This window comes from Lactuca sativa, chromosome 5 (assembly GCF_002870075.4).
Source record: "Lactuca sativa cultivar Salinas chromosome 5, Lsat_Salinas_v11, whole genome shotgun sequence".
NCBI lineage: Eukaryota > Viridiplantae > Streptophyta > Magnoliopsida > Asterales > Asteraceae > Lactuca > Lactuca sativa.
This window is the reverse complement of record NC_056627.2, coordinates 274,358,313-274,383,465: the sequence shown is the minus strand read 5'-3', so window position 1 is coordinate 274,383,465 and position 25,153 is coordinate 274,358,313. Positions and strand designations below refer to the sequence as shown.

At 34.2% G+C, this 25,153-nt stretch overlaps 3 protein-coding genes across 3 annotated transcripts; 1 reads left to right on the top strand and 2 right to left on the bottom strand.

The window, feature by feature from the left end:
- Positions 1-2,663: 2,663 nt before the first annotated feature.
- Positions 2,664-4,176, bottom strand: LOC111878868 (uncharacterized). The gene is made up of 2 exons (XM_023875352.3): positions 3,456-4,176; positions 2,664-3,340 (listed from the first exon to the last, which is right to left on the bottom strand). Exons 1-2 carry the CDS (start codon positions 3,874-3,876, stop codon positions 2,823-2,825), a joined length of 939 nt encoding a protein of 312 aa, XP_023731120.1. The 5' UTR covers positions 3,877-4,176; the 3' UTR covers positions 2,664-2,822.
- Positions 4,177-6,677: 2,501 nt separating this feature from the next.
- Positions 6,678-7,756, top strand: LOC111878845 (uncharacterized). The gene is made up of 2 exons (XM_023875332.2): positions 6,678-7,104; positions 7,224-7,756. Exons 1-2 carry the CDS (start codon positions 6,678-6,680, stop codon positions 7,754-7,756), a joined length of 960 nt encoding a protein of 319 aa, XP_023731100.2.
- A 10,783-nt stretch (positions 7,757-18,539) lies between these two features.
- LOC111878861 (protein-tyrosine-phosphatase IBR5) lies at positions 18,540-21,029 on the bottom strand. The gene is made up of 5 exons (XM_023875345.3): positions 20,520-21,029; positions 19,613-19,712; positions 19,479-19,536; positions 19,186-19,292; positions 18,540-19,064 (listed from the first exon to the last, which is right to left on the bottom strand). The coding sequence occupies exons 1-5, from the start codon at positions 20,754-20,756 to the stop codon at positions 18,751-18,753; spliced, it is 816 nt and encodes a 271-aa protein (XP_023731113.1). The 5' UTR covers positions 20,757-21,029; the 3' UTR covers positions 18,540-18,750.
- Positions 21,030-25,153: the final 4,124 nt, after the last annotated feature.

Sequence of the window (25,153 nt, the reverse complement as noted above, 5' to 3'; positions counted from 1 at the left end):
AAAAAGTTTGTTTGTTTTTTAACATCTGCAAGCTGTTGAAATAAACAAAAATTAACCATACAATAGTTAAAAATAATTCCAAATCAAAAATTGATTTAATTTTAATCATTTGAAAATCGAACATAAAGATCATTGTGATTATACGATTTTTAAAGATGTTTATATAAAATAATTCGACATAATATTTATTAAATAACAATAAATAAAATTATTAGTTTAGCGAACAACATGTTCATTTTGTTAAAATATCCAAGACGATTGTTATTTGTTCGGTTAGCTTCAATAACTTTAGTAATTTTAGTGATTAACTTTATAATTTATTAATATTTAGTTATATAGAATGTAACACAAAAAGTATTTATATAAAATTTACTAAACGGTTTTGAAGTTATGTAAATTATATTTGAAATGTTTATATTATTTTTCAAAATATTATTAAATAATTAAAACGTTGTTGAAAAAATTAAAACAAATTTATGTTAAATAATATAACTTCAAGTAAGGTTAGAAATGGTTTGAAGAGGAGGATCCAGTGTTGCGTTGCGCAACACACGCGCAACAGTATTTAAGTCAGAAGTCATTATAAAACACATCATTGCGAACGGTGGTCAAAAGTGCTTTTTTTTTAAAAAAAAACAACCACCCTTTCTTGAACTCTAAATATGATAACTTGAATGCAAAACGAAAATGCTATTGAGAGTAAAGAAATAAATAAAGTTTCAAATGTTACGAGGATAGAAGGAAACTTATGATATGTTTGGATCTTGCCAAATTTTCAAATATCATCTTCACCCATAATATAAAGCTTTCAATATTCTTACAAACACTAAGAAACAATGAAAGCCCTAACCTAAAAGACTTATGTACACCCCCACCCTCACCACGACTACAATGGTAAACAAGAGTTATGGTTTAGTGGTTAACACAAGTGGGAAGTGGGGTAGAGGGTGGTTACAGATCATGTGAGGTAGGAAAGGGATTGTTTATCGAAAGTTAGACATAAGTTGTTACTGATCATAGGAGGTGGATGAAGGGGGAAAACATGACTTTGATAATGGTACAGGTTGAAACCATGATTTGATAATGGTACAGAGTACAAGTTGAAACCATAAATGAAAGTTATAGTAACAATAAGTATCCATAGTAGGAGTGTCAGAGGATGGATATTGATCATGCTAGGTGAGTAGGGTTGTAAACAAGTTGAACGTTCGGCGAGAAGTTCGTTTATGTTTATTTATTTAATAAATGAGCAAACATGAACGAAAATTCTCGTTCATTCAATCAAACGAACAAACATGAACAATGATCACGTTTGTTCATTTATGTTCGTTTACGTTCATTTATGTTTGTTCGTTATGTTTATTTATATTCATTTATGTTCAATTTTTTAGACAAAACTGCAAAATTGGTCCCTCTGGTATTCAAAATACTTTTGATGGGATCCAAAGTTTTTTATTTATATTATATGTTCGTTTATGCAGATGCAGTTGACTATCTCCTGAATTACATTTTATATTATATGTTCGTTTATGTTCATATATGTTTAGTTGAGTTTGTTTGTCTCTATTCGTTTAGCATGTTCATAAATATATATAAAAAAACATGAACAAGGTAATCTATTAAATGAACAAACATGAACAAAAAAACTCGTTCGTTTATCTGCTCGTGTTCGTTTTTTTATTCGGCTAACTTAAACAAATGAACATCAACAAGCCTCTGTTTGTGTTCTTCCATTCATTTAAAACATAGAAACGAGGGAAAACACTCGATATGAAAATGAGAGATGTGGGAAGTGAAAGGTTACCGGGAGGTATGTATATTGCGAGGAGGGTATCAAGTATCATCAATTTCTTTTTAATGCGTGAAATCGGTGTATACAATGTTTATTTATTTGTACCTCTTATAACTTAAAATTTAATTAATATATCTTATATAATAGTATAATATAAGATAATATAGATGTACTATATAATTATGGAGGATATGCTACACGTAATCTTATCACTTTTTTAAAATCACACTAGTATCTTGAGTGGATCCGCTATTAAACACGGTGTACTCAAGACACGAAACATGTGATTACCACCTTATAGAGAATAATACATGGATTTAGCATAGGCTGATAATTATATTAACAACTATTTATAGTTATCTTGAATATATATATATATATATATATATATATATATATATATATATATATATATATATATATATATATATATATATATAAATAAAGAAAACAATTAGATATAGAAGATTATAGACGATGATATACGGTAATATGATCTTACAGATATTAGAGGTGGCCTACAGGCTACAGCCCTACACAGCCTGGCGACTGCATTTTACCACGTATCAACGGCTATTGGACCCCTGATTGGGTCACGTGTAATAAATCGCCCTTTCGCTCTCTAGTCTCTTCCTTATTTTGACATGCATTAAACAAGCTACAAACTACATCAAAACAACACAACAATTTATCTATTTTTCAGATATGTTTTGTCACAACTCTCTACATGTGATGCAATTTTTATGTATGTATTATATATGCATTTGCTAGTATTATTAAAAACCTTTTATTGAAATTGAAAAATATTAACAAAAACCAACAAGTAAATTCTATGGAAAAAAGTTTAAATATAAAAAAAGAATGCAAAACGGATAAAAAGTTACAAGATAAACATGAAAATGTCACATTGTCACGTCAACGACAATAAAAAAATATAAAATAAAACATTATCAAAATTTGTCTACAATTATGACTCAGTCCATTATCTATAATTATTTACGATTACGCCCTCCGATTTACATCGTAATTACTATGACATGCCATTGAGCATCAACGTCTTCAGATTACCAACAACATGCATTTTCTCAACCTCCTTCCTGCAATAACCACTACCAACAATGGCCGCCGCCGGTGAATACTCAAACCCTAGAAAACTCTGCCCGTTAAACTCGCCGTCTCCGTACGCCGCTACCGTTGTTGACCTCGACGAAATGGCGTTCGTTGTTCGTTTATAGGATCCGAACCATTTTGACTGCATGTACCCGTTTTTCCTCCATGGTGAAACCATCATGTCTCTCGTTTTCAAAGAAGCTCTCATCGCAGCGCACATTAATCTTATCATCTTCTTTAGTTCGTTCGGTTTGATTACTGTGATTTTAGGTATTATTTCCAGCAGCGATTGGTAGGTTTTAGTCGGTCGGGCGATTGTGAATTCGGATCCGAGTGATAATTCGACAATGTAACGGTTGCCGGAAAATAGAACGTCAATGTATTCATATTCTCCGGCGGGATGCCGTCCGGTTTTCTCCCATCTGGACTTGCATAGACCTGTAACAGTAGATAATAATTAAGAATCAAAACTAAAAAAAATGGCACAATTTGATTGTTTTTCTATTCGTAATGCAAATTTAAAACGATGTATGAACTATGAATTGATTCTCACCAGTATCAAACCCTCGCTGTCGAAGTAAAGTCATCAGATGCCTCTTAAAACCCTCGGATGAAGTAATTTTCAAATTCCGGCAAACTATTTCTACCTCGGAACGAATCGTACGCTTTGCTCGGTCATCTTCGTCATCACCGATCAGATCGATCAGCATTTCCTTCGTCTCCGAATCTGTACCATAAAAACTCTCCACCTCCTGATACTCCATCTCCTCCAGACGATCTCTAACCTTAATTTCACAGCACGATTTACCTCGATCATCTGTTTCTGCCTCGAAGAAGGAGTCAACTAGATCTGAAAGGTCCGTCACGGAGTTCTGATCCGAATGCTCGCTTCCACTGCTCTGGCACAACCGTGCCCTAGCATCGTCGTCGAATGCAGCTGTTATCCTCTTGAACCTCATCGGAATCTTTGCCATTTTCAATCGTTACAACTTACAAGTAGAAGCTCTTTAAATTTCTTCGTATCGTGTAACACCAAAGACGGAGGTGCACGTACATATATGTAGCAGAGGGAAGGAGGAAGACGACGAAATGTGAGGAGGAAACTTGGGAATGTGTATTAACGGCGTTAAAATGTGGTTGTGAATGGGGTCTTGTTTTGTTGTGTGGTTCAGGATAAATGATTAGGTATTTGGTTAACGGAAGTGAGAAGAGATGAGACGGCGGTTTGGAGGTACAAGTGTCAGCAGTGTGGAAGAATTGGTAACACCTCGTGCTATTCACGGTGTATCACGTGGCAGTGATGCCCCTACACACGGTGGTGTTGCTTTATCCTATTCTCCGCTTCTATCCGCCACCGAAAATATTTTGTCATTGGTAAATATTGGATACAATTATTATATGATTTATATTTATATTTATATTTATATATTGTAATAGATGATAAAGATTTTAAATATTTTTTACAGGTGATTGTATAAATTGAGAATAAACTTTGGCATATTCGATTCAATATTATCTGTTTTTTAAGCTCGTTTTCTTGACAAGGTCCTGATCACCATTAGACGCGTAGGTTTCGTTTGTTACTGAGATAAGATAAGATATTAGGCTATATTTACGCAGAAAATATATAATTTAGTTTTCTTTTACAGTTACATACATGGTGTTGTGGTGTACCACCCTCGTAAGTCTTCAACTCATTTCGGAGACCGGAACACATTAGCCCAATAGCTGCGCTAAGACGTGGTCCGGCCGAAACAATAAAACATCGCACAATTATTGACCCTGCATCCATCCAACACAGGATCATGTGTTGTTCTTTTTTATTTGTAAAAACCAGGATCGGTCTAAGATAATTTGAGGTCCGAAGCAAAATAAAAAAATTAGGCTGTAGGTAACTCCCTCACCTATGGAGAGACTTGACCCTGTTGGAGTATGGCATACTATAGTCCATTCTAGCCAATAATAACTATTCTCATTATTGTGGTGTTAGAGTCACCAACAACAGAACTAATAATTATTCTTAGTACTGTGGTGTTACAGTCTCCATCACCACAACTAATAATTATTCTCAATACTTTGGTGTTACAATCACCAAGACCACCATAAATATTAGTCCATGCTATTACAGTCACCAAGACTATCATGACTAACATTATTCCATCGCAGTGATATTTCCAACACTAATCATACCACAATGACCATTATTTGCATCGGAGATAAAGAGTGGTGACTATAACACTAAGCATACCACTAACAACTGATTCTCATAAAGTGGTAAATACAACACCGAGCATACCACTAATTCTTTCTAAATAATCTAGATGTACAGTGTTATAGATACTAAATTCACCGTTAACTTGCATTCCTCGAATAATAAGATTACAACCACCTAGACTACCATTAATTACAGTCCTATAAACTTACAATACAATATCATTCTTGATATATTTCCATTAATGTTATATATACAACCTTATTACATTACCTTACGGCCAACAAAACTACTTTATTCTAGCACATATACGTACACTAACGGTACACCAACATTCTGCTACCCAATAGACTTACAATGTCAATAACCATGTTATCAAACATTCCAGTTACTCAGAAAGCATAGAAGACCTACTCTCATCTTAGCTACTATTATTATTTCTAACTTTCCTTGATAGTAATTAATATTACATAAATTACTAATTCATCAAGTAATGATATTGCAATCGTCAAGACTACCATCACTCTTCTCTAATAATCCTTCAAATATAACAGTACAGAGTCAGTTATAAATTTTCATCTCTACTATTGATATTAGAGCCAACAAGGCTACCATCATAAACTAATATGTGACACTTGCATATTTCATGTAGCACTATTTATTTATAAATTGTTATTCACGTCATAAATTTATAATATTGTGAATAGATTAATGATCTAAACCATTCGTTCTCCTATTTTTATGAGCGTCGAATTATATCATAACACTCATTTTTCAAAACCAATTGTCTAGATATATTTTACAATGTTAATTATCAATTATTAAATTCGATACGTTGAAAAATAATATATATATATATATATATATATATATATATATATATATATATATATATATATATTGAGTATTTAAGTCGAATTTATTAACATATTTTTCGAAGACGACATACGAAAAATATACTTTTCAATAGTTTGTGATTTTAGGATATATATATATATATATATATATATATATATATATATATATATATATATATATATATATATATATATATATATATATATATATATATATATATGATAAGATTTTATTATAAAAGGGTATGTTGTTTTTAAGAGAAAATAGTCAAAGGGATATTAGAGCAATATGAAGGGTATATTGTGTCGAAGAAAAAAAAGATAAAGGAACATAATTGTAATTGTAGTTTAAATGAGATGAATAAGGATAAAGGGTGTGGATGCCGTTCCAGACCGCAGTTTGTGTCACGTCAATCAAGAACACCGCCCCACGTGCGGTCTTGGCCGCACTACGGTCCTTAAGTGCCGCGTTTTGTGATTGGTGGAGGGGAAAATGGGAGGATTGATAGGTTGTTGGGTATTTAATTTTCTCTTTTTTGCTTTTTCTTTCATATATATACATATCTAACTTCATTTTTTTTCAAAACACAATCTCTTCTCTCTCTCAAAAAACTTTTTTAAAAAAATCAACACTCTCTCAAAAATATCATCTTCATCTTCTGAAGAATTTTAGACTATTTTTGATACCGCTATTGCGTGTGTTCAAATGGCGGAACAAGCATACAACGTTGTATGTAACAACGCAGCTGCAAGTTCTCAACGGAGAACACGAAGATATATTTGCAGAAATCGTGAAGAAGCCAACCAACATTTGGTGCAAGACTATTTTGCAGAGAATGCCACTTATCAAGGGTATTATTTTCATAGGCGCTTCAGAATGCTCAAAGGTTTATTCAAACGTATAGTTGAAGATCTAACGAGGGAGTGCAGTTTTTTCCAACAACGCTACGATGCTAGAGGTACACCTGGTTTCACTCCCTTACAAAAATGCACGGTCACACTTCGTCAGTTAGCATATGGCATTCCGCCTGATGCGTTAGACGAAAGTTTTAAGATGTCTGCTAGGATCACACGAGATAGTCTCCATTTTTTCTGCAAAACTGTGATTCAGTTTTATGGTCCAAAATATTTACGTAAGCCAATACGTAATGACATCCTGCAATTGCAAGTTCATCATGCTAGTGTGCATGGGTTTCCTGGAATGCTAGGAAGCTTAGATTGTCTCCATTGGGCATGGGAAAACTACCTACAGCATATCATGGGCAATTTACCCAAGGTGATCATGGTCACCTAACGGTCATACTTGAAGCAATTGCATCACAAGATATGTTGATTTGGCATGTTTTTTTTGGTTCTCCTGGTTCGATTAACGACATCAACATTCTTAATCGTTCACCAATATTTAACAACATATACGATGGATCTGCACCAGATTCTTCTTTTCAAGTGCGTGGAACGCCATATAAATATGGTTATTATCTGGTCGATGGAATCTATCCTGAGTATGTTGTGCTTGTTAAATCGTTTACAGCTTCACATGGTTCTAGACGAAAGAAATTCAAGAGAGCTCAAGAAAGAGCTAGGAAGGATGTTGAGCGTGCTTTTGAAGCTCTGAAGAAACGATGGTTCATATTGAAAAAACCAGCAGTTTATTTAGGCGAGGAAAAACTTCAAGAAATCATGTATACATGTCTTATATTGCATAACATGATTATTGAAGACGAAGGAAGAACGATATGTGCGTTTGACGATGAAGAAACCATACCAGAGACACAACCAATATAAACTGGTGGCGAAGAGTATATAAACAGGAGAGCAGAGATACGTTGTACTGAAACATTTCACAATCTTCGCAATGACTTGGTGGAATACATTTACGGGGTTCAAAACATTAACCTTAATTTGGATCCACCGGATGACCCCGAAGACGAGTTCTCGGAGAACGACTTTATGTAGTTTGCTTTAGTTATTTTATTTGTGTTTTTTAAGTTTTTAGGATTATTTAAATGTCATGTGTGTGGTTTTTGTGTTTTTTTTTTTTTGGTAATGCAATTTAATGTTTTTTTTAATTTTCAAGTAATAAAAAATTATGTTTTTTTTATTAAAATAGAAGTTTTATTAAATTAAAATAGTTAAAAAAAAATGTTTTATTAAATTAATATAGTTAAAAAAAACAAAAAACAAAAAAAAAAAAAAAAAATGTGTGTCACCACTCCTTTGGTGTGGCAAGAAACCACACTTGAATGGTAAAAAAATGACATGATGCTTATATGGCGGAGGAGGAAGTGCGGTTTCGGTGACACCACACCCTCCGGCCTAAGAACGAAATTAAATGAATTTGTATGATTTCAGTTAATATAATAATTAATTTAGACGATACGTGTTATGTAAATATGGGATCGTACAATTAGGTGGCCATATGAAATTATGCGTGTCCATCAAATTTAGAATTCGTACGTTTTCAAAATTATTAAATGATATTTGATAGTTTTCTATGGCCTAAACTTTTACTATGAATATGGAAATATCTTAATCATATTGTTGAAACAAAGTTTTTTTTTGAGAGAATATATGATATTTTTGGAAGAGTGAAATTTTAAATAATAAAAGGTATCAAAATATTCAACCATTTTGTAAGTGAGGCACATATAATATAATGATCTATCATGAACATGATTTTAATATTTTAATAGAAGTATTTATTAAAAGTATTAAAAATTTATTGAAAGTTTATATGTGAATTAAATGTCTATTATCTGGAATATGTATTATTGTATAATTGAAAATATTATAAAAATGTTGTGCGAACCAAATATGGTTATATATGTGTTAATTGTATATGTGATAATCTTAAGAGAATTATTATTACTTAAAAGGTTAAATAAATACCCGATGCTCCATGTTAAATATATACACTAAAATATGATAGTGTTACATAAAGAGGGTTTGGTGTTGCAAGTTGATTACAAAGATTGTAATCATGTCTAGTTATACACTAAGACCTAATATAGATGTTTAGTTCAATTAAGTTTGGATATTGGTAGCATCATATTAAGGGTGTGTGTGAGATTGGAACAGAGAGTATATATTTTTTCTATGACAATTTTATGTGTCGAGGTACAGGTGACATACCAAAGTTCTTTACTAGTATTTCCCCTCCTTTTTAGACAGCCAGAAAGGGTGAGTCTATATCAGACCATCATCAGGTGTGTATGAGTCATATAGCATAGTATGGATGACCATCCTTGACTTAACTGTCTTGTGGTGTTAATGAACCATACTGATCCAAAAGGATTGTGGGTTCATTCGATGTACTATATCCCCATGGTTGCCTTTATTGATTAACGCATATTGCTAAGGAATCTCCAAAGCAGTATAGTCAAATCGTTGCTTATAGTGATCCTGTTAGGTCATAAATTGTGGTTTATACTTTGCTTTTCATAAGCTATTACAGTTCTCGGTCTATGACCGAAAACACCATGTTTTGGTGTTGTTTGGACCAAAATTACATGTGATTTTGGTTAGGCCTTATATTGTTCTGTTTGAGTTTTGGGTTTGGGCTTTGTTATTAGGTCTATGTATAAATAGTATTATTTAGGCCTAAAATAGAGGGTTGGACGTTCTTGGGGGCTGCCATATGCTAGGGAAGAGATCTAGAGAGAAAACAGTGTGTAATCGGAATCTTGTGTACCGGACGATTGATCAATATATCGTGTGCATTGAAGATTAATTATCTTGTTCTTATTCATATTATATCTTGCATTATTCACTTGATTGGGATTCCACACCATCAAAGTGAATCTAATTGATTCATAGGAGAATTCGGGACTTACAAGTGGTATCAGAGCTTGGATCGGTATCAATCGGGTCATTGCAAACGTTTTTATTGGAGTTTCTTGATGTTTTTGATTCATTTTTTATGAATTGTTGGCCATTGTTCTTCGTGTTCTTCATATTTTTGGAGTTTTGATCGAGTTTGGCTTTCAAGATTTGAAAATCCCGTGTTTTTGGCAAGTTTTGGGCATTTTAGGTCAAGATTTGCAAAATCTAGGCGGCAACCCTCGGTCTTGGTCAAACCCTAGAGCTTCTCGGAGGTCAGCAACAAACGTCTTCGCCCAGCAGCAGCGTCTTCGGTTAGCAGTGAGACTTCTCGGTCAGCTGCGAGGGTTCTCGGACTACACGACAGCAACCTCAGAGTTCTCAGTCCGCTACTCGCATGTTAGGCCAGAAGCGATTCTCGGTGCGAGACTTCTCGGCCTTGTGATTTCGGTTCGGATCTTCAGCTTCTCGGTTCTTTCTTCTCGGTTCAGATTTTCAAGGCTCGCCTCTTCGGCTGAAATTTCAGATTTTCACTTTTTTGACTTATTTTCGGTCAAATTGCCATATTTTCGATCCAATAACTTCGTTTTCAGTCATAAAGCTTCGTATTTAGTCAAAAGGCCATGTATTTGGTCAAATACCCTCATTTTTGGTCAAATATTCTCGTTTTTTTGGTCTTGAAATTTCGTTTTCGGTTTAGAAACTTTTGTTTTCGGTCAAGGTTATGCTTTTTGGACAAAGAATTTTAACTTTCACCTTTGACTTTCAAAGTTGATTTTTGACTTTCAAATTTGACCTTTGACCTTCAAGTTTTCTCGTTTGACCTACATAATTTGATTTTCAATTTTGACATTTAGATTTGACTTTTCAAGTTTGATTTTTTCAAGTTTGACTTTCGAGGTTTCAAATCAAAGGAATTTTTTTTGGGGTTTCACAATCAGTTCTATTTTTGGTTGATTATTCTTTTTGGTGAATAATGAGTTTTTCATTCACCAAGGTTAATGAAGCTTCATGTTCTCAGTTTTGTGAAGCTACAATTAAACTTTATCGTGATCAACATGATTTACTAATTAGGGAAATTGAGGACCTTAAATATTGAAGGATACACTCTTAGGAAGGCTCAAAAACCCCTTAAAACAACAATTAGGGGCTCAAACCAAAGATCTTAAAAGAATTAAGGAAGAATATAGTATTAAATGTGAACAATTGTAACACCCAAATTTGCAAAATAATTTTTCGTATTTTATAAAACACATTTTCATTCATAATCGTTATACAAACACCATTGTATCACATATTCAAAACATAACATCACATCCCAAGATAAATATAAAAACTCCTCGTGTGTGTAACGATCAAGCTGGCGCCTTCCCGTGATCCTCACTGGTACCTGAAACACATAACACAACACTGTAAGCATAAATGCTTAGTGAGTTCCCCAAAATACCACACACAACACATATTAGCCACTCGAGGCTATAACTCCATTTGACCCTCTGGTCAATGTGTCTCAGTGGGACCCACCAGTCCCATAACTCTGTGGGCCCTCTGGCCCTAACTCTGTGGACCTTCCAGACCTAACTCTGTAAACTCTGTAACATACATAGCATAAAGCACATAGAAATCACATCATGCAAGAACATACAATACTCTGTTTCATAACTCTAATTACCACTCTAGGTAAAGTATAGTGAGAAGACTCACCTTGGGTAACTCGGTAAACCTCAAACTCTGAAATACTGCACTAGCCTTCGCCTATTCACAAAATAGTTACTCTAATTAATACAACTTCTAAAGGCTAGGCCAGCTCCTCTCTATAAATCCTCTAAGAAGGGTAAAAGACCATCTTACCCCGATAGTGACTCATAAGTCTAACCACTGACTAAACCCTAATAGTCAACAAAGTCAACGGTCAGCATTGACCGGACTCGCCAAGTACACTAGGGTGACTCGGCGAGTACATGCCTGCCCTCTTCACCCTTGGTCCCCTCTTGACTCGCTAAGTCAACCCTATACTCCTCGGGTCGTCACAGGTCGCGAGTCTCGAGGCAACCCGACTCGACTCGTCGAGTCTCTTATGGACTCGGCAAGTTACTCCCATGAAAACTCTCAAAAGATCTCTTGAGGCTAGATCTGCTTCACCAAACAGTAGATCCATCCTTCTAACACTCAAAAGTCACATAAAGGTGCAACCTTTACGTGCATGCAACTCATATCAAGCCTCAAATGGAGAAATAACTCTAGAAATGGCAACCTAGTCTCCAATTGCTTACTTGCTTGCAAAAAGCTAAAGGGTAATGACTCTATGGACCTCTCAAGGTCCAGATCTGATATCATCAACACAAAGGAGACCTCATACTCCCTAGATCTCATAAGAAGGGAAGATAAAAACCCTAAAATCATGGAATCGATCATATCAACACGAAAGAGAAAAAGAATGGTTAAGGATCCATCAGGGATCCTAAGAGAGGAAAGTAAGTCCAGATAAGCTTACCCGACAATGTAATTGGATGTTGTATCCATTAAAAGATATATGAGATTAAAGTATAAGATGCGACCGTTGGGTCTAGTTAAAAGTAGAATGTTGAGGCATGAGTATATGAGAATAGATAGATGAATAATATAAGATAGACATGATAAGAGTAAGAGATGTGTCAAGAGTGTATTAAGATTATGAGAAGAGCATGCATAGAGTATGAGCAAAGCAGAAGGATATGTAGAAAGAAGATGAGTATGAGATAGATAAAGAAAGTGAAGATAGAGTATGAGAAGAGCCTGAGAAAAGGCTAAGAAAGAGTATGAGATGAAAATAGAAGAGTAGAGAAGAAGAGTAAATGATAGAAAGTACGGAGAAATATGAGATGAGATAGAGAAATAATAGAAAGTAAAGATGAGAAGAAGAGTAGAAGATATAGATGAAAGAAGAAAGAATAGTAGTGTATGTTATTAGAGAAAGAGATTAGACTGTAGAGTAAGAGAATGAAGAGAAAAGAAAGAAAGAGTAGATGAAACATGAAAACATATCAGATATAACTCACCATACCTATGGTTTGATGTAGTAGATATGTTTCATATTGTGTAGGTTCAGGTATCAGCCGTGGCACTTGACATGACATGAGCACAAGGACCTAGAACATATTTTATTTCCTTGTTGTTCAATTAATAGATAGATTTTATTGTAAACCCGTTATTAATCTTGGGATGTAAAGTCTTTTAAATTTTAGTATAATTTCGCATTTAGTAGATAAAATTTTGATAATCCTGTTAGACGTATGTATAAAAATATGGGTCGTTACAGTGATGTGATAGGAGTACCAAGAAGAGTGGGTGCATGGAGAGTTGGTGTGGTGTGAGTGAAGAATTTATTTTTATTAAAAAATTTCCGTTAACTTTTGATTTAAGTAAATTCATTGGGTTATGTTGTATTTTTCAAATGCGTCTGAAAGCAATAAAATCACGTGAAATACCCTCGAATTCTTTCGGAAAAATTTCCAGTTCACGACTAAGTCGGGTTACGGCCATTTAATCGGGTACAATCTTAAACTCTGTTTAATGTCGGGATTGGGTGGATCCCCACCTAGCCATGAACTCAACCCTATATAAGGGTTGAGTGGTCTCCATTTGAACCTTTTTCACCCACCTTAGAGCTTTCTCTCTCTACTCTCTCTACAACTCGGGATTGATCTAGAAACGCCCCTTCAAGCTTTACAACTGTAAGTTAACCTTTCTAGCTTGTTGTTTAGCCTAACACACTTGCAAATCCGTGGTTTAATCATCCAAAAACACCAAGAACATGTGTTTACGGTTTGGGAACATCCCAAAACCGTAAACACCCTAAAAGGAGGTTTTTATGTCCCAAAACCCTTCCAAAACCTTTCCAATGCTTAGCTTATGACATAGAGACTTGCATGAATGATCTAAGAACCCCAAAACATGAATTTAAGGGAGTAAACATGAGTTTATGGTTTGGGGATCTCCCAAAACCGTAAACACCTTCAAAAGGGTGTTTAAGTGCCCTTAACACCTTGTATGGCTTATATTTGGGTCTAGAACTTTGCATGCTTAACCTACAACCACCAAAACACATGAAAAATGGAAAAACATGAGTTTACGGTCGTAAACTCATGTGTTTACGACCATAAACTCCCCAAGGAGTGGTTCAGAAACCGTAAACTCCATAAAGGGTCTGTTTCAAGCCCCAAACACTTCCATGACCTTTGATTCAACCCTAGGACCTTTCTTTGTGAAGCATAAGACCTTTGAGCACCCAATAACACCACTCCCATGAGTTTACAGCTATAAACTCATGGGGATATGGTCTTGAAACCATAAACACCCCTAAGGGATTACACTTGAAGAGTAAACTCCTTAACTAGGCCATACATTTCTTAGATGCAACCCGTACCATTCCTAACACTTGAAATAAAGTGTTTCCTCGCATTAGAGTGTATTCACTTGCTTAATTAGTGGTTTAATGACTAATTAGATACAATCATGTATCACTTCATGTTACCTAGGACTCTCGTGTGTGTTCAAGTCCTAAATTGGCACCTAGCATCCTAACTCGGCACACCCACGTCAGGTGAGTTCATACCCACACCTTATTCCGAGTTTTTCATGTTTTCAGGGGGGGGGGGGATATACAAGCAAAAGTACAAGGGAACTTGTACTCAAAACTTATTATTTCGTATGAAATGATTACATGTTCAACATGCTTTGACACTGAAAACCGTTTTATCAACCGATTAAGAAATTAACTGGTAGAGTTAGTTTTCAAAACTAAAACAAGGAATTTGTGAATCTCATCATAAAAGGTTATATTTTATGTTATAATTCATAATTTACAAAGGATTCACGCCAATCATAAAACGGGATTTTCCATATTATTACTTGTAAATTCATTATTCTTAAGATTGGAGACAAGTCCTCGGTAACACTCCCCATAGATACGAGAGTGGAGGACCAACCCTGTAACCAGAATCTCCTGGGGGGAGAACGTGACTTGTGTGTATAGATCTATACGGGACTGACTACCCCGCACCTTGCTGCTAGCTACAGTGGGACCGACAGGTCTACGGGTGACAAAGTCATAAAATGGTACTGGCCCCCGTTACGAGCCATATCTAGTTTATTGAATGGTTATAGAACTCGCAACTTAGATAATGGAGAATTATTTTAGTAATAATGAACCTAGTGAACTCAAAGTAATAATTTTTTTGATTTCTAGAGGGTATCAGCAATACCCTTAGAAATTAGTTCACCACCTACTTATTAGTTTTATATATGTGTTAAAACTAATGTACTTTATCAAGATTAACCTAGCTTTCAAGGAAACTTCGCCTGACTAAACAAGTATGGTAGATACTTGTGCACTTCATTCCGGATCGATAACCAACCATTAACTTTTAAGGAAAATATAGGTTTTTCCTGGGATAACTTAACTTTTCATAAACAGGTTGTTTAACAAATGGATAACCAAACTTCTTTTATAAGAAAATGTGGGATTTTCTTGGGAAACAACTTTACATGAAATCAAAGGAACGTTTTCTTTTACCAGAACTCAACCACTTATGAACTCACCAACTTTATGCTGATATTTTAAAACTGCTTGTATTCTCAGGTTCTCGTTAGATAGGTATCTCGCTTACTTTTGGAGAAGACGGTGCATATAGAAGTCTCGTCTATACTTTTATTATACCGATGTATATATAAACTATGTATTTCTCCACTTTCAAACAAATGTAAATATTCATATGTAATGTAATGGTTGTGTTTACTATGCTTACTATGTACAATGGTTGTGATACTATGCATGACGTCCACCGCCCCGGAACGTTTCCGCCGTTGGTTTCCGGGTGTGACAGTTGGAGATGGAGAGTTTTGTAGGGAAAAGTTTGTTCTATAAACTCAACATGACGAAAGTAGTAGATACGATTGGTTTCAAGGTGAAGGAATTTGTAAGCAGATTTAGCACTGGATTAGCCTAAGAAGAGGCATGGAGCGGAACATGGTTGTAAGTTTGAGGTGGAGTAGGGACGAAGCCACGGGTAACAGAGACTTCCAAAAGGCTTTAGTTTTGCATAGTTAGAAAAGCAACCATGAGGTCATATGGACTTTTGGAGTTTAGGATTGGAGTTGGTAAACGGTTTATGAGGTGCATTGCAGTTTGAAAAGCATGGGACTAGAAGGTTAGAAAGAGACCTACATAGTATAGAAAGGCAAGACCTGTTTCAGTAATATGTTAATGGCGTCGTTCAACTATGCCATTTTGCTCCGGTGTATCAGATGGTGTGGAGTAATGAGAAATCCCCATGGATTGGAACAGTGGTATGAGAGCTTGATAATCCCCACCATTATCAGTGAATATTGAAACAATGGGCGTGTTAAAATATTTTTCCACCAGAAGATTAAATTGGTTAATGATTTTGGAGACATCAGTATTATATTTAAAATACAACCAAATAGGTTTTGAGTAGTAATCCACAAACACAATAAAGTAAGCAAAATCATCAATCGATTTTTCAACAAATCCCCAAACATCATAAATGAGTTGCAATGGTTTATTTGAAATAAAATAGTTTGGGCCAAAGGGTAGCTTATGGCTTTTATTAACAGAACATGAAGCACAATGAAACTTGGTTGTAGATAATGACTTAAAAATTAAGACCTAAAACTTTAAGAAGATTTTGAAAAACATGAACGGATGGATGTCCAAGTTTGTACTAATAATCAATAGGTGATGCTTTAGTGGCAACATTTAGTTTGGGAAGAAGGACTCCACTAGCATAGTAGACATCATTTATGTTCTTTCCCTGCATGAGAGGCGCCCCCATGGAAAGATCCTTGACAAGAAAATACAAGGGAAAAAGTTCAACAGAGAGTTGATTAGCACGACAAAGTTTGGCATCACCAAGAATCATTTCATCAGGTCCACCATATTCTGAGACTGTGTGAAGGGAAGATCAATATGATGTTAGGTGATGAGAGGCTCAACTGTCAAACATCCAAGGTGCATTAATCGAACGGGAATGTGAATTCAAAGAGGAAGCATTTGCAACCAGATTGGAGATGTTGGTGACTTGGTGCATGTGATGTTATTGTCTTTCAAAAAACGAGCAAGTTTCGTACAGTCATGAGTCTCATGACTTGGAATAGCACAAAATTAATAGTAAGAGTTGGAGCAATTGTTCATGTATTGACTGTTATTGTTCGAGCAGTTGTTGCATGATTGGTTGTCTGAACCGAAGCGACCAACATGATGTGATCGGGACTGAGAATTAGACGAGGGCCGATTATCGAACTAACTTGTTTGGCGTTGGGAGAAGTTGGTCGTGACAACAAGGGGTGCCACAATATATACGATTTCTTTAAATACCTTTCAAATTTAAGTAGTTTTTCAACTAGTTTTGGAAAGGATATTGAGTTTTGTCGGACTTTTAAGGCGGTTGTGAGTGGCCTAGTACGTGAACTAAGAGGTATTCTTCATCGATGGGGCTTTGAGCAAGTGCTAATTCATTAGCGATTTGTTTCATATCATTGAGGAATTTTGTGATGGAGCGAATTCCTTTGGGATTCTTTGCAAGCTTTGACTTTAGTGAAATAATTCTGGATCGAGATTAGTTGGCATAACTCGTGTTGAGTCGATCCTAGGCTTCCTTTGCAGTAGAGATTCTATGGTGGCGGTTTGTTTCGGCCACTGATGAAGTCTTCTAGGTCAAGCCCAATGAGGGTTGATTGAACTTGCTTGTGCCATACCGGAAATTCATAGCAATAAGTTTGATCAGGAAATGACTAGTGGTTGTGAGTTGAATGATGGTGTTTGATGGTGCCATTGAGAGCTACTAGATTATGGTTCCAAAGAAGAAAGAATGATCGAGGCTTGTTAAAGCAAATTTAGCTCTGATTGATACCATATGAAAGTATTTATTGTATTGCTTTAGAATAGGTTGACATGGTACATATATATAGGGAATTTACAAAAAAGGAATGCACAAATTAAGGAGCTATACATAGAATAAATTTTAGCTATAAATACAACAGATTGAGTCCTATAATTGGGCATGATCAGTGTATATCCTTGATACACAATTAGACACAAGACCTATAACCTTTGTTCTGATACCGTATTTTTAATAAAGTAGAATCAAAGATGAATATGAAAAATCTCGTTAACTAATTCAAATGAAAGCGGTCAAAAAATAGAGATTAAAAAAAAATGAAGACCAGCAAAATACTTGTTTCTCAAGTAACTTATTAGGGAAAAAAAAAAAAGTCTTGTGGAACAAAATCATGCTAATAAAATCATCAAAAATCAATGGCATAACAAAGCAATGTTAATTAGAAGATATATACACTAGGATATATATATTTGAAAAAATACAGATCATCTAATACACATCCAAATCTATGAACTTCCCCAATCTTGTCTCGTGAACCTAGCTTATGTAGTTGACTCGATTCTAAGAGTTTACGTATAAGATAGATGAACAATTTTGTTAAAATACACCAATTAAAATTAAAGCATCTTCTATTCGACCAGAGTAATCTCAAGAACAAAAACTTTCCAACAAACGTGACTAAAACACAAACACATAGCCTAAAAAAGAACTCAATCTCTCATCTATGCAAAAGACATAAATGCCCTCATCCATCATCCAGTTTAATTGCATGTAACAAACACAGCCTAATAATTGAAAAACAGTAAAATTGTGGCAAATAGAATGGGCATATATAAATATAAATATAAATATAAAAAAAATGAAACCCACCTAAGATTAAAATTTAAAGCGTGTAAGGGTGTGAGGTCTAACAAGCCAAAAGCTTTCATTCACCATTTACATTCAAACCTTTTCATCCCGTGTGATCATATCAAACTCACCACATCGTTCTTGGCTTCTCATAAGATTTGCATAAATAAACCAAATCCAAGAAAAACCCTAAAAAAAAAAAATAAAACAATTTCAAGATCCATCCATTGACACGTCAGTAGCATTTGGATTCACAGAAGTTGGCCCCAGATTTTGTGGAGGCGTATTCTCAACAGCAGCAGCTCCAAAAGTGAACTCATTTGGTGGAGGAATGTCTGCACGGGAAAAAATTGAGGCGGTTGCAGCGGTGTTGAACGCCGGAAAGGCCGGAGGAATGTTCCCCGGATTTGTAAACCCAAAGCTGAAAGGGGCGGCACCACCACCTGAGATTGGCGGCAGAGCAACAACACCGCCCTCCACAACCGCCTGAATCTTTTGCGCGTACTCTTGTAGTTGCTGCAAAACAGCTACACAAAACAAATTCATCATCAGAAAAAAAAAAAAAAAAAAAAAACAAAAAAAACAAAAAATGATTTTATAATTCAATTCAACCACCACCACCACCTGCCGCCTCCACCACCACCATACCTGGAAGTAAGTCAACAGACGGTCTGCGTTCTTTGACCCATTGGTAGCTCTGGTCAAGAGTCCACCTTCTGCTCTTCATTAAATATGCCATAACAACAGCAGGTGACCTGTGAAAAAAAAAATACAAAAATGTTTTTTCATGGATTATAATATGAGTGATTTATTATACTAGAACAATATTTAGTCACATATGAAGTGATACGATAATAAAAATGTGTTATATTTTTGTACAAATTATAATTTGGAAAAAAAAAACAGCACGAAACAATAGTGATTTTGCAGAAAGAGATTACCTGTTTTTTCCTGACATACAGTGGACAAGAACACGAGCTTTATCCTTTTCACATTGATCTGTAAAAACAAGTTTAATATCATATTTACAATGTAACAAAAATAAAAATGTAACATAGGATTAAAAAATACATACCTAGAAAAGCAACTGCATCATCAAATGCAATGGTTGGGCTATCTGGAAGACAATGATAAGTAAACGAATTTTTGTACAGATTCTGACAAGCTGGAACAGTCTGCATTTTATTAAAAAAAAATCACCTTATGATTATTAGAGGTCTTAAATAGATAGTGTTAAATGTTAATGACTTGTTTATGCAAAATTGAAGTGGCTTTCTTTCCTACCAATTTATGTATCCAAGTTTCAGTTTGTTACTAAAAGTTTACCAATTTATGCATTCATAGATTGATAAGTAATCAACTTTAGTGGATAAATTGGTAAGAATTCCATCATTAACTTAAAATCTTGAATAAAATGTATGTTATCTTGTGTAATTTCAATTGCAAAACTTAAACGAGGGATCAGGCAAAGTATCAATAAGATATTGGTAAAAAAGCAGTACACAAAAAGAAAGATCTTTTTGATAAACTTTGGGTAAGATTGTGCCCACATTAAAGAGATCTCTATTTTATTAATGTTGATGACTTAACAAGTGAATGGGAACTCATACTTCAAAATATTACACCAATGAGAAAACAGCAGGCTTTAAATCTAGTTGTGTGACCTATGTCTCTTGTCCTTGATGCAAATAAATGATTACAATCCACTAAAAAGTACTAAAGATTTTGTTGGAGAATTGAAAGTACATCATGTTACAGTAGCTATTCAACAAGTGGTAGAAAATCTTGTTGAAGATCAAGATTTAAAACGGATAAGGGCAGCAAAAAAAGTGATCAAGTGAGCCTAAGGAAAAACGAATCGATAAGAATAACTGATACCACATTCGATTGATTTAAGAACTCATGAATTAATTAATCAATCACACCCAATCGAATCTTGAAATTGAAATTGAAACAAAGAGATAAATAGAGAAGGGGCGTACATTAAGAACGCGAGAAATCCCGAGCGTTTTGAGAAGTTCCGAACGAGAAGCGTTGTCGTAGCTACCAAGATAAAGCAACTCCGGCAAGATTTCCGATGGAAAAGCGCTAACTTGAATCAGAGTTTTTTCAGGGCCGACCGGCATACGGTGGCCACAAATCCCACAAACTTCCCCCTCTTCGTATTTGTGGTAGTGTCCACAAATCCCACATGGGTTTTCTCTCTCCCTCTTCCTCATTCTCGATGATGATCGTAAAAACGGTTCGATGGTATTTATGAGTTTTTCAATCAAAATCCAAAATCAATGAAAACTCAGATGGAAGGATATAAGTGCGATTGAAACAGATTTGAACTGGGTATGCGTCTGAATATTATATTGGGTTCCGAGGTAAGATTTTGAGAGATGGGCTTATGCCTTATAGCTAGCACAGACTAAAAGGAGGCGGACGGAGATGAGAAAGAATGAAAGATATTTCCTTTTTGGAAGTTACGGCGATTTGCTAATGAGATTGGGGTTTAAATTTGTTTAATCGTGTAATTTGGGTTTTTAATTAGGGATTCCCAAAGTCAAAAACGTAATCATCTTTTTGCAAAGTTTTGAAAAAATCTTTGATGGGCGTTTATGAACAAACCCTAGCCTCCAGTCCCCAACTCACGATAATTTAAATTTATCGTATTAAAAAATCATTATAATTTAAATTTAGGGTTTTTTCCTATAAAAGATTATTTGTGAATAGTAAAATGTAAAGATATACAGTATGATAATGTCAAAACTCATCACTAAAATGTAATGATAATTCGTTTTATCATGAACTCACACGTTAGTTAAAAATTTGTTCGACAATACTAGATTAGGGTTATTGGTTCAAGGAGGAGACAACATTCAAGACGAGAGAACAATTGACAACACCAACGTCTGACAATGTCTTCTTCGTAAGGTTGTAGATAAGAATTTTACAACAATATTGAAAGTGTTAAACTCTTCGGGTGTTGCTCCATACAGCGGTAATACCATGAAGTATGTATTCTAATTATGTTTGTGTTTTGGCTTGTCTCCATGATACGATTTTGAGTTTTAAGTTTAGCGGTTTCATTAATAAGAACACTTTTTAAAGCCCAACATGCATTGGTAAATGTTCATTTTAATAAAATTGTCCAAGACATGGAAGTATATATTTTGATATGTATGATTGTTAGATATAAAACAACTTTTTAGTGTCTATGAGCATCACATGCTCAAGATTTTCTTTTGGTATCACAATAGATGGTCTTGGCCAATGTATGTCGTTGATCGAGCATCGTAACATCCTTAAGTATCGCTTTATAAATCCATTATTTTTTTGTTAATATGATGCTAGGTTTGTCCTAAGATATGTTTGGATTCTTTTGAGGAACATATATTAGTACATTGTAGAGAGCTACATTGGATTCAAGTATTAACATGATATGGTAAATGATGTTTTTTTACATATTTATGGGTCTCTACAAAGAAAGAAGCACATACAAATTTTGTGACTTACCCGTGCAAAAGAAGGCCAACATTTAGACCACTGACATTTTAGTTTTTGGATGGGTAGGATGGAAACCCACATGTGTTAATATACCAAGGTTTACCCCTGAGAATTAGGGGTTTCACTGTGGGACATGCTGTTTTAAAAACTATTTTATGCAAAGTGATAAAACATGTATAGAAAATAAACACATAATTATACCATTTGTTTCTAATATATTTGATTTCCTTGCACCAAATGATATGGAACATTTTTAGAGTCTAACACGTCATGTATGGTAATTTTGTAAGCCCAAGATTTATGTACATGATTTTAAAAGAATTAAGTTTAGAATCCAAAAGACTAGCGGTGTAGTTCATTGTTTGTTTGTTTTCCACCTTAATGTAAAAATTTCAAGTTTATATTAAAAAAAAACAGAAAAATAAAATAAAAGTATAATATAAACTAGACCTTTAACACGTTTTTTATTATATGGATTTTAATGTTCAATCAATAATGTAGTAGTTATCAACATCTATCAATTTATCATTTTTCTCCTCCTATAAAGCAAGAAGTACAATCAAAATAAAATAGCAACCGCTATCTATCTATTATATTTAGTCATTTATCCTTATTAGTTACGATTTATTTGCAAACATAAATCATATTTTTATTCTCATATACAATACGACATGGTATAAATCATTAAATCGAATGTTGTATTTTGATAACTGAGACCAAGTTGCAAATATGAGCAACAAACAAACAACAAAATTGGCTTAATTTTAGAAGTATGTGCCATGATGGACTTGACCATGGCACAAAAGCAAGTGCCAATTGACCGATGAATGGACATATATTGGATCATTGGATGTGGATAGAATGTATACTCTCACTTTACCACAATCGTCATCAATTTATTCATTCATTTGACTACTTTTGTTTTCTCTTTTTCTTTTTCTTTTTTCAGCTTTTCTTTAATTTTGTATATGTTAATAATTTGTATCGTTTTGCAATTGTTACTTTTGCATATCGTACAAGTTATCATGACGTATGTATATGGATTCGTGGAGCGGGTCATGCTTGCCACTTCTTGTGTGTAAAAATCATAGAATGAAAAAATTGAGATCATGATAACTAAATAACTATAGATTAGATCTTTCTCGAAAAGATGGTATAACAAAACATATGAAGTACGAGGTTGTATGTAAAAATAACAAAGAATTAGAAACAATTTTATTTCTCCAAAAATGTTATCAACTTTTTTTTTCTAGAAAGAATATATATTCTTCCATTTGTAATGTTTTTAACCTTGTTATCGTTTACAAAATTTATAAGTTAAATGCAACGAGCATGTAAAGGTCTTTTGCATTTTAGACTAGGGTAGACCATACCTTTTGGGCTGTCTACCTCAGATCCATCTTAATGTCTTTCTCGTAGAAGAAAATCGCAATACATTAACAATATTTTGTTAGCGTGAGAATAAGTGAAGATATTAACTTGTGTGATTAGAAAAAAAGTAAATAAACATTTTGCTTATAGAAATAATTAAAAGTTTATGTATAAAACATTATGTCTACAATAAGCTCCATGTTTTTCGTATACTTACTTTATTAGAGTATCTCTTTATCGGTTTATATATTCACGTGAGACATCTTTGGAATAGAGGGCTTCAAATAAGATCATGTGACTCAAGGAGTACCATATACCTCCAAATCTCATCCTATATCATTGAAAATACAAAGAATAATCAAATCAATGCGAGTGAATATAATAATTTTCAACTATCATATAACAATACATAAGATGGCAAAATTTTCAGTATGTTTGTCAATAGCTGTTATAATTAGTTCACCGTATAACTTTAAACATAATTATTAAATAAAATGATTATGAAGCTCAAATAAGCTTTTCAATTTGATACTTAGTTAAGGAGTAATGCTTGTTTTTCTAATAGCATTATCCAGATAATTATAATTGACATTTGACAGTCACTTTACATACTTGATCTAACAATAAGAATGTAAGAATCTATAAGTAATGTCTTGTTTTAAGCTTAGGTATCACCTTTTTTACTATAATGACATTGTGATTTAACATACGTTATGGTGTCCATGAGATTAACGTCAATAGTGGGAATCTAACTTAGTTTTATAGTGTTCTCATTTTACATGTGTATCATATGGTGTTTATATTACATTAAACATCAATACATCATTACATCAACTAAAAGAAGTTTTACCAAATAATCAAAAGCATATAAATTTACTTCGAGACAACTAGTGTTCAAAAATAAGAGACAACTCATGGGTCGATTTATATATTTTAACATGGTACATCAGCAATTGTCTTGTCTACGTAGGTCCTACAAAGTTATCATAGCTCTCTTATTAACCAAAAGAAAACACCTATACAGGGGCGGATCCAAGAGGTATCGCGGGATGCTTTTCCGATAGTGTAATTTTTTTAGGAAAATTCTGTTTTTTTGTAGTGTATATATGCACATCTCTTCACTTATAAACACAAACAAATAGTTAGTCTATTGGTTAAGGTGTTGACTTATTGAACAAAAGTCTTAGGATCAATTCTTGCTCTTTACATATCATTTGTTTATCTTTCTTTTATTTTTTCAACTATTCTATTCTTTTATCTTCCCAACTATTCTATCTCACATCGTCAAACACATGTAAACTCAGTCATTTCATCTATTATATAAACTTGTTATCCTCATGGTTCATTCGATATCTATTTGAGTCTCATATCGATTCAAGTATTAAAAGATACTTCAACTTCATGTTTATATAACAAGACTTGAGGTTAGATAAAGACAAAACATGGAAACCCAAGTACAAATTGAAAACGGAAACACCGAACCGATGGGTTTGCGTTCGGTTCAGTCTTAAAAGTTTCAAAACAGAGGCTGTCGGTTTTGGGTTTGGTTTTAGGTCAAAACCGACCCGACCTGGCCCATGCTTAGCCGTTGCGGTGATACCCTGGAAAAAAAATTAGGATACCCATTCACTATGACCATGTAAGGGGTACATTAAGCATTTTGAGGGTACATATAGAATAGCCAAAATATATACATAAACATGTAACTTATTGGCAAACTTTTCTTGCCGACATATTATGTAATGTCGGTGCA

Coding starts and splice junctions, on each gene's coding strand:
- LOC111878868 (XM_023875352.3), bottom strand. CDS start 3,876: ATGGCAAAGATTCCGATGAGGTTCAAGAGGATAACAGCTGCATTCGAC. Junction 3,341..3,455: donor ACAGCGAGGGTTTGATACTG/GTGAGAATCAAT, acceptor CTACTGTTACAG/GTCTATGCAAGTCCAGATGG.
- LOC111878845 (XM_023875332.2), top strand. CDS start 6,678: ATGGCGGAACAAGCATACAACGTTGTATGTAACAACGCAGCTGCAAGT. Junction 7,105..7,223: donor TTATGGTCCAAAATATTTAC/GTAAGCCAATAC, acceptor AACTACCTACAG/CATATCATGGGCAATTTACC.
- LOC111878861 (XM_023875345.3), bottom strand. CDS start 20,756: ATGAGGAAGAGGGAGAGAGAAAACCCATGTGGGATTTGTGGACACTAC. Junction 19,537..19,612: donor TGATGCAGTTGCTTTTCTAG/GTATGTATTTTT, acceptor TTGTTTTTACAG/ATCAATGTGAAAAGGATAAA. Junction 19,293..19,478: donor TGTATGTCAGGAAAAAACAG/GTAATCTCTTTC, acceptor TTTTTTTCACAG/GTCACCTGCTGTTGTTATGG.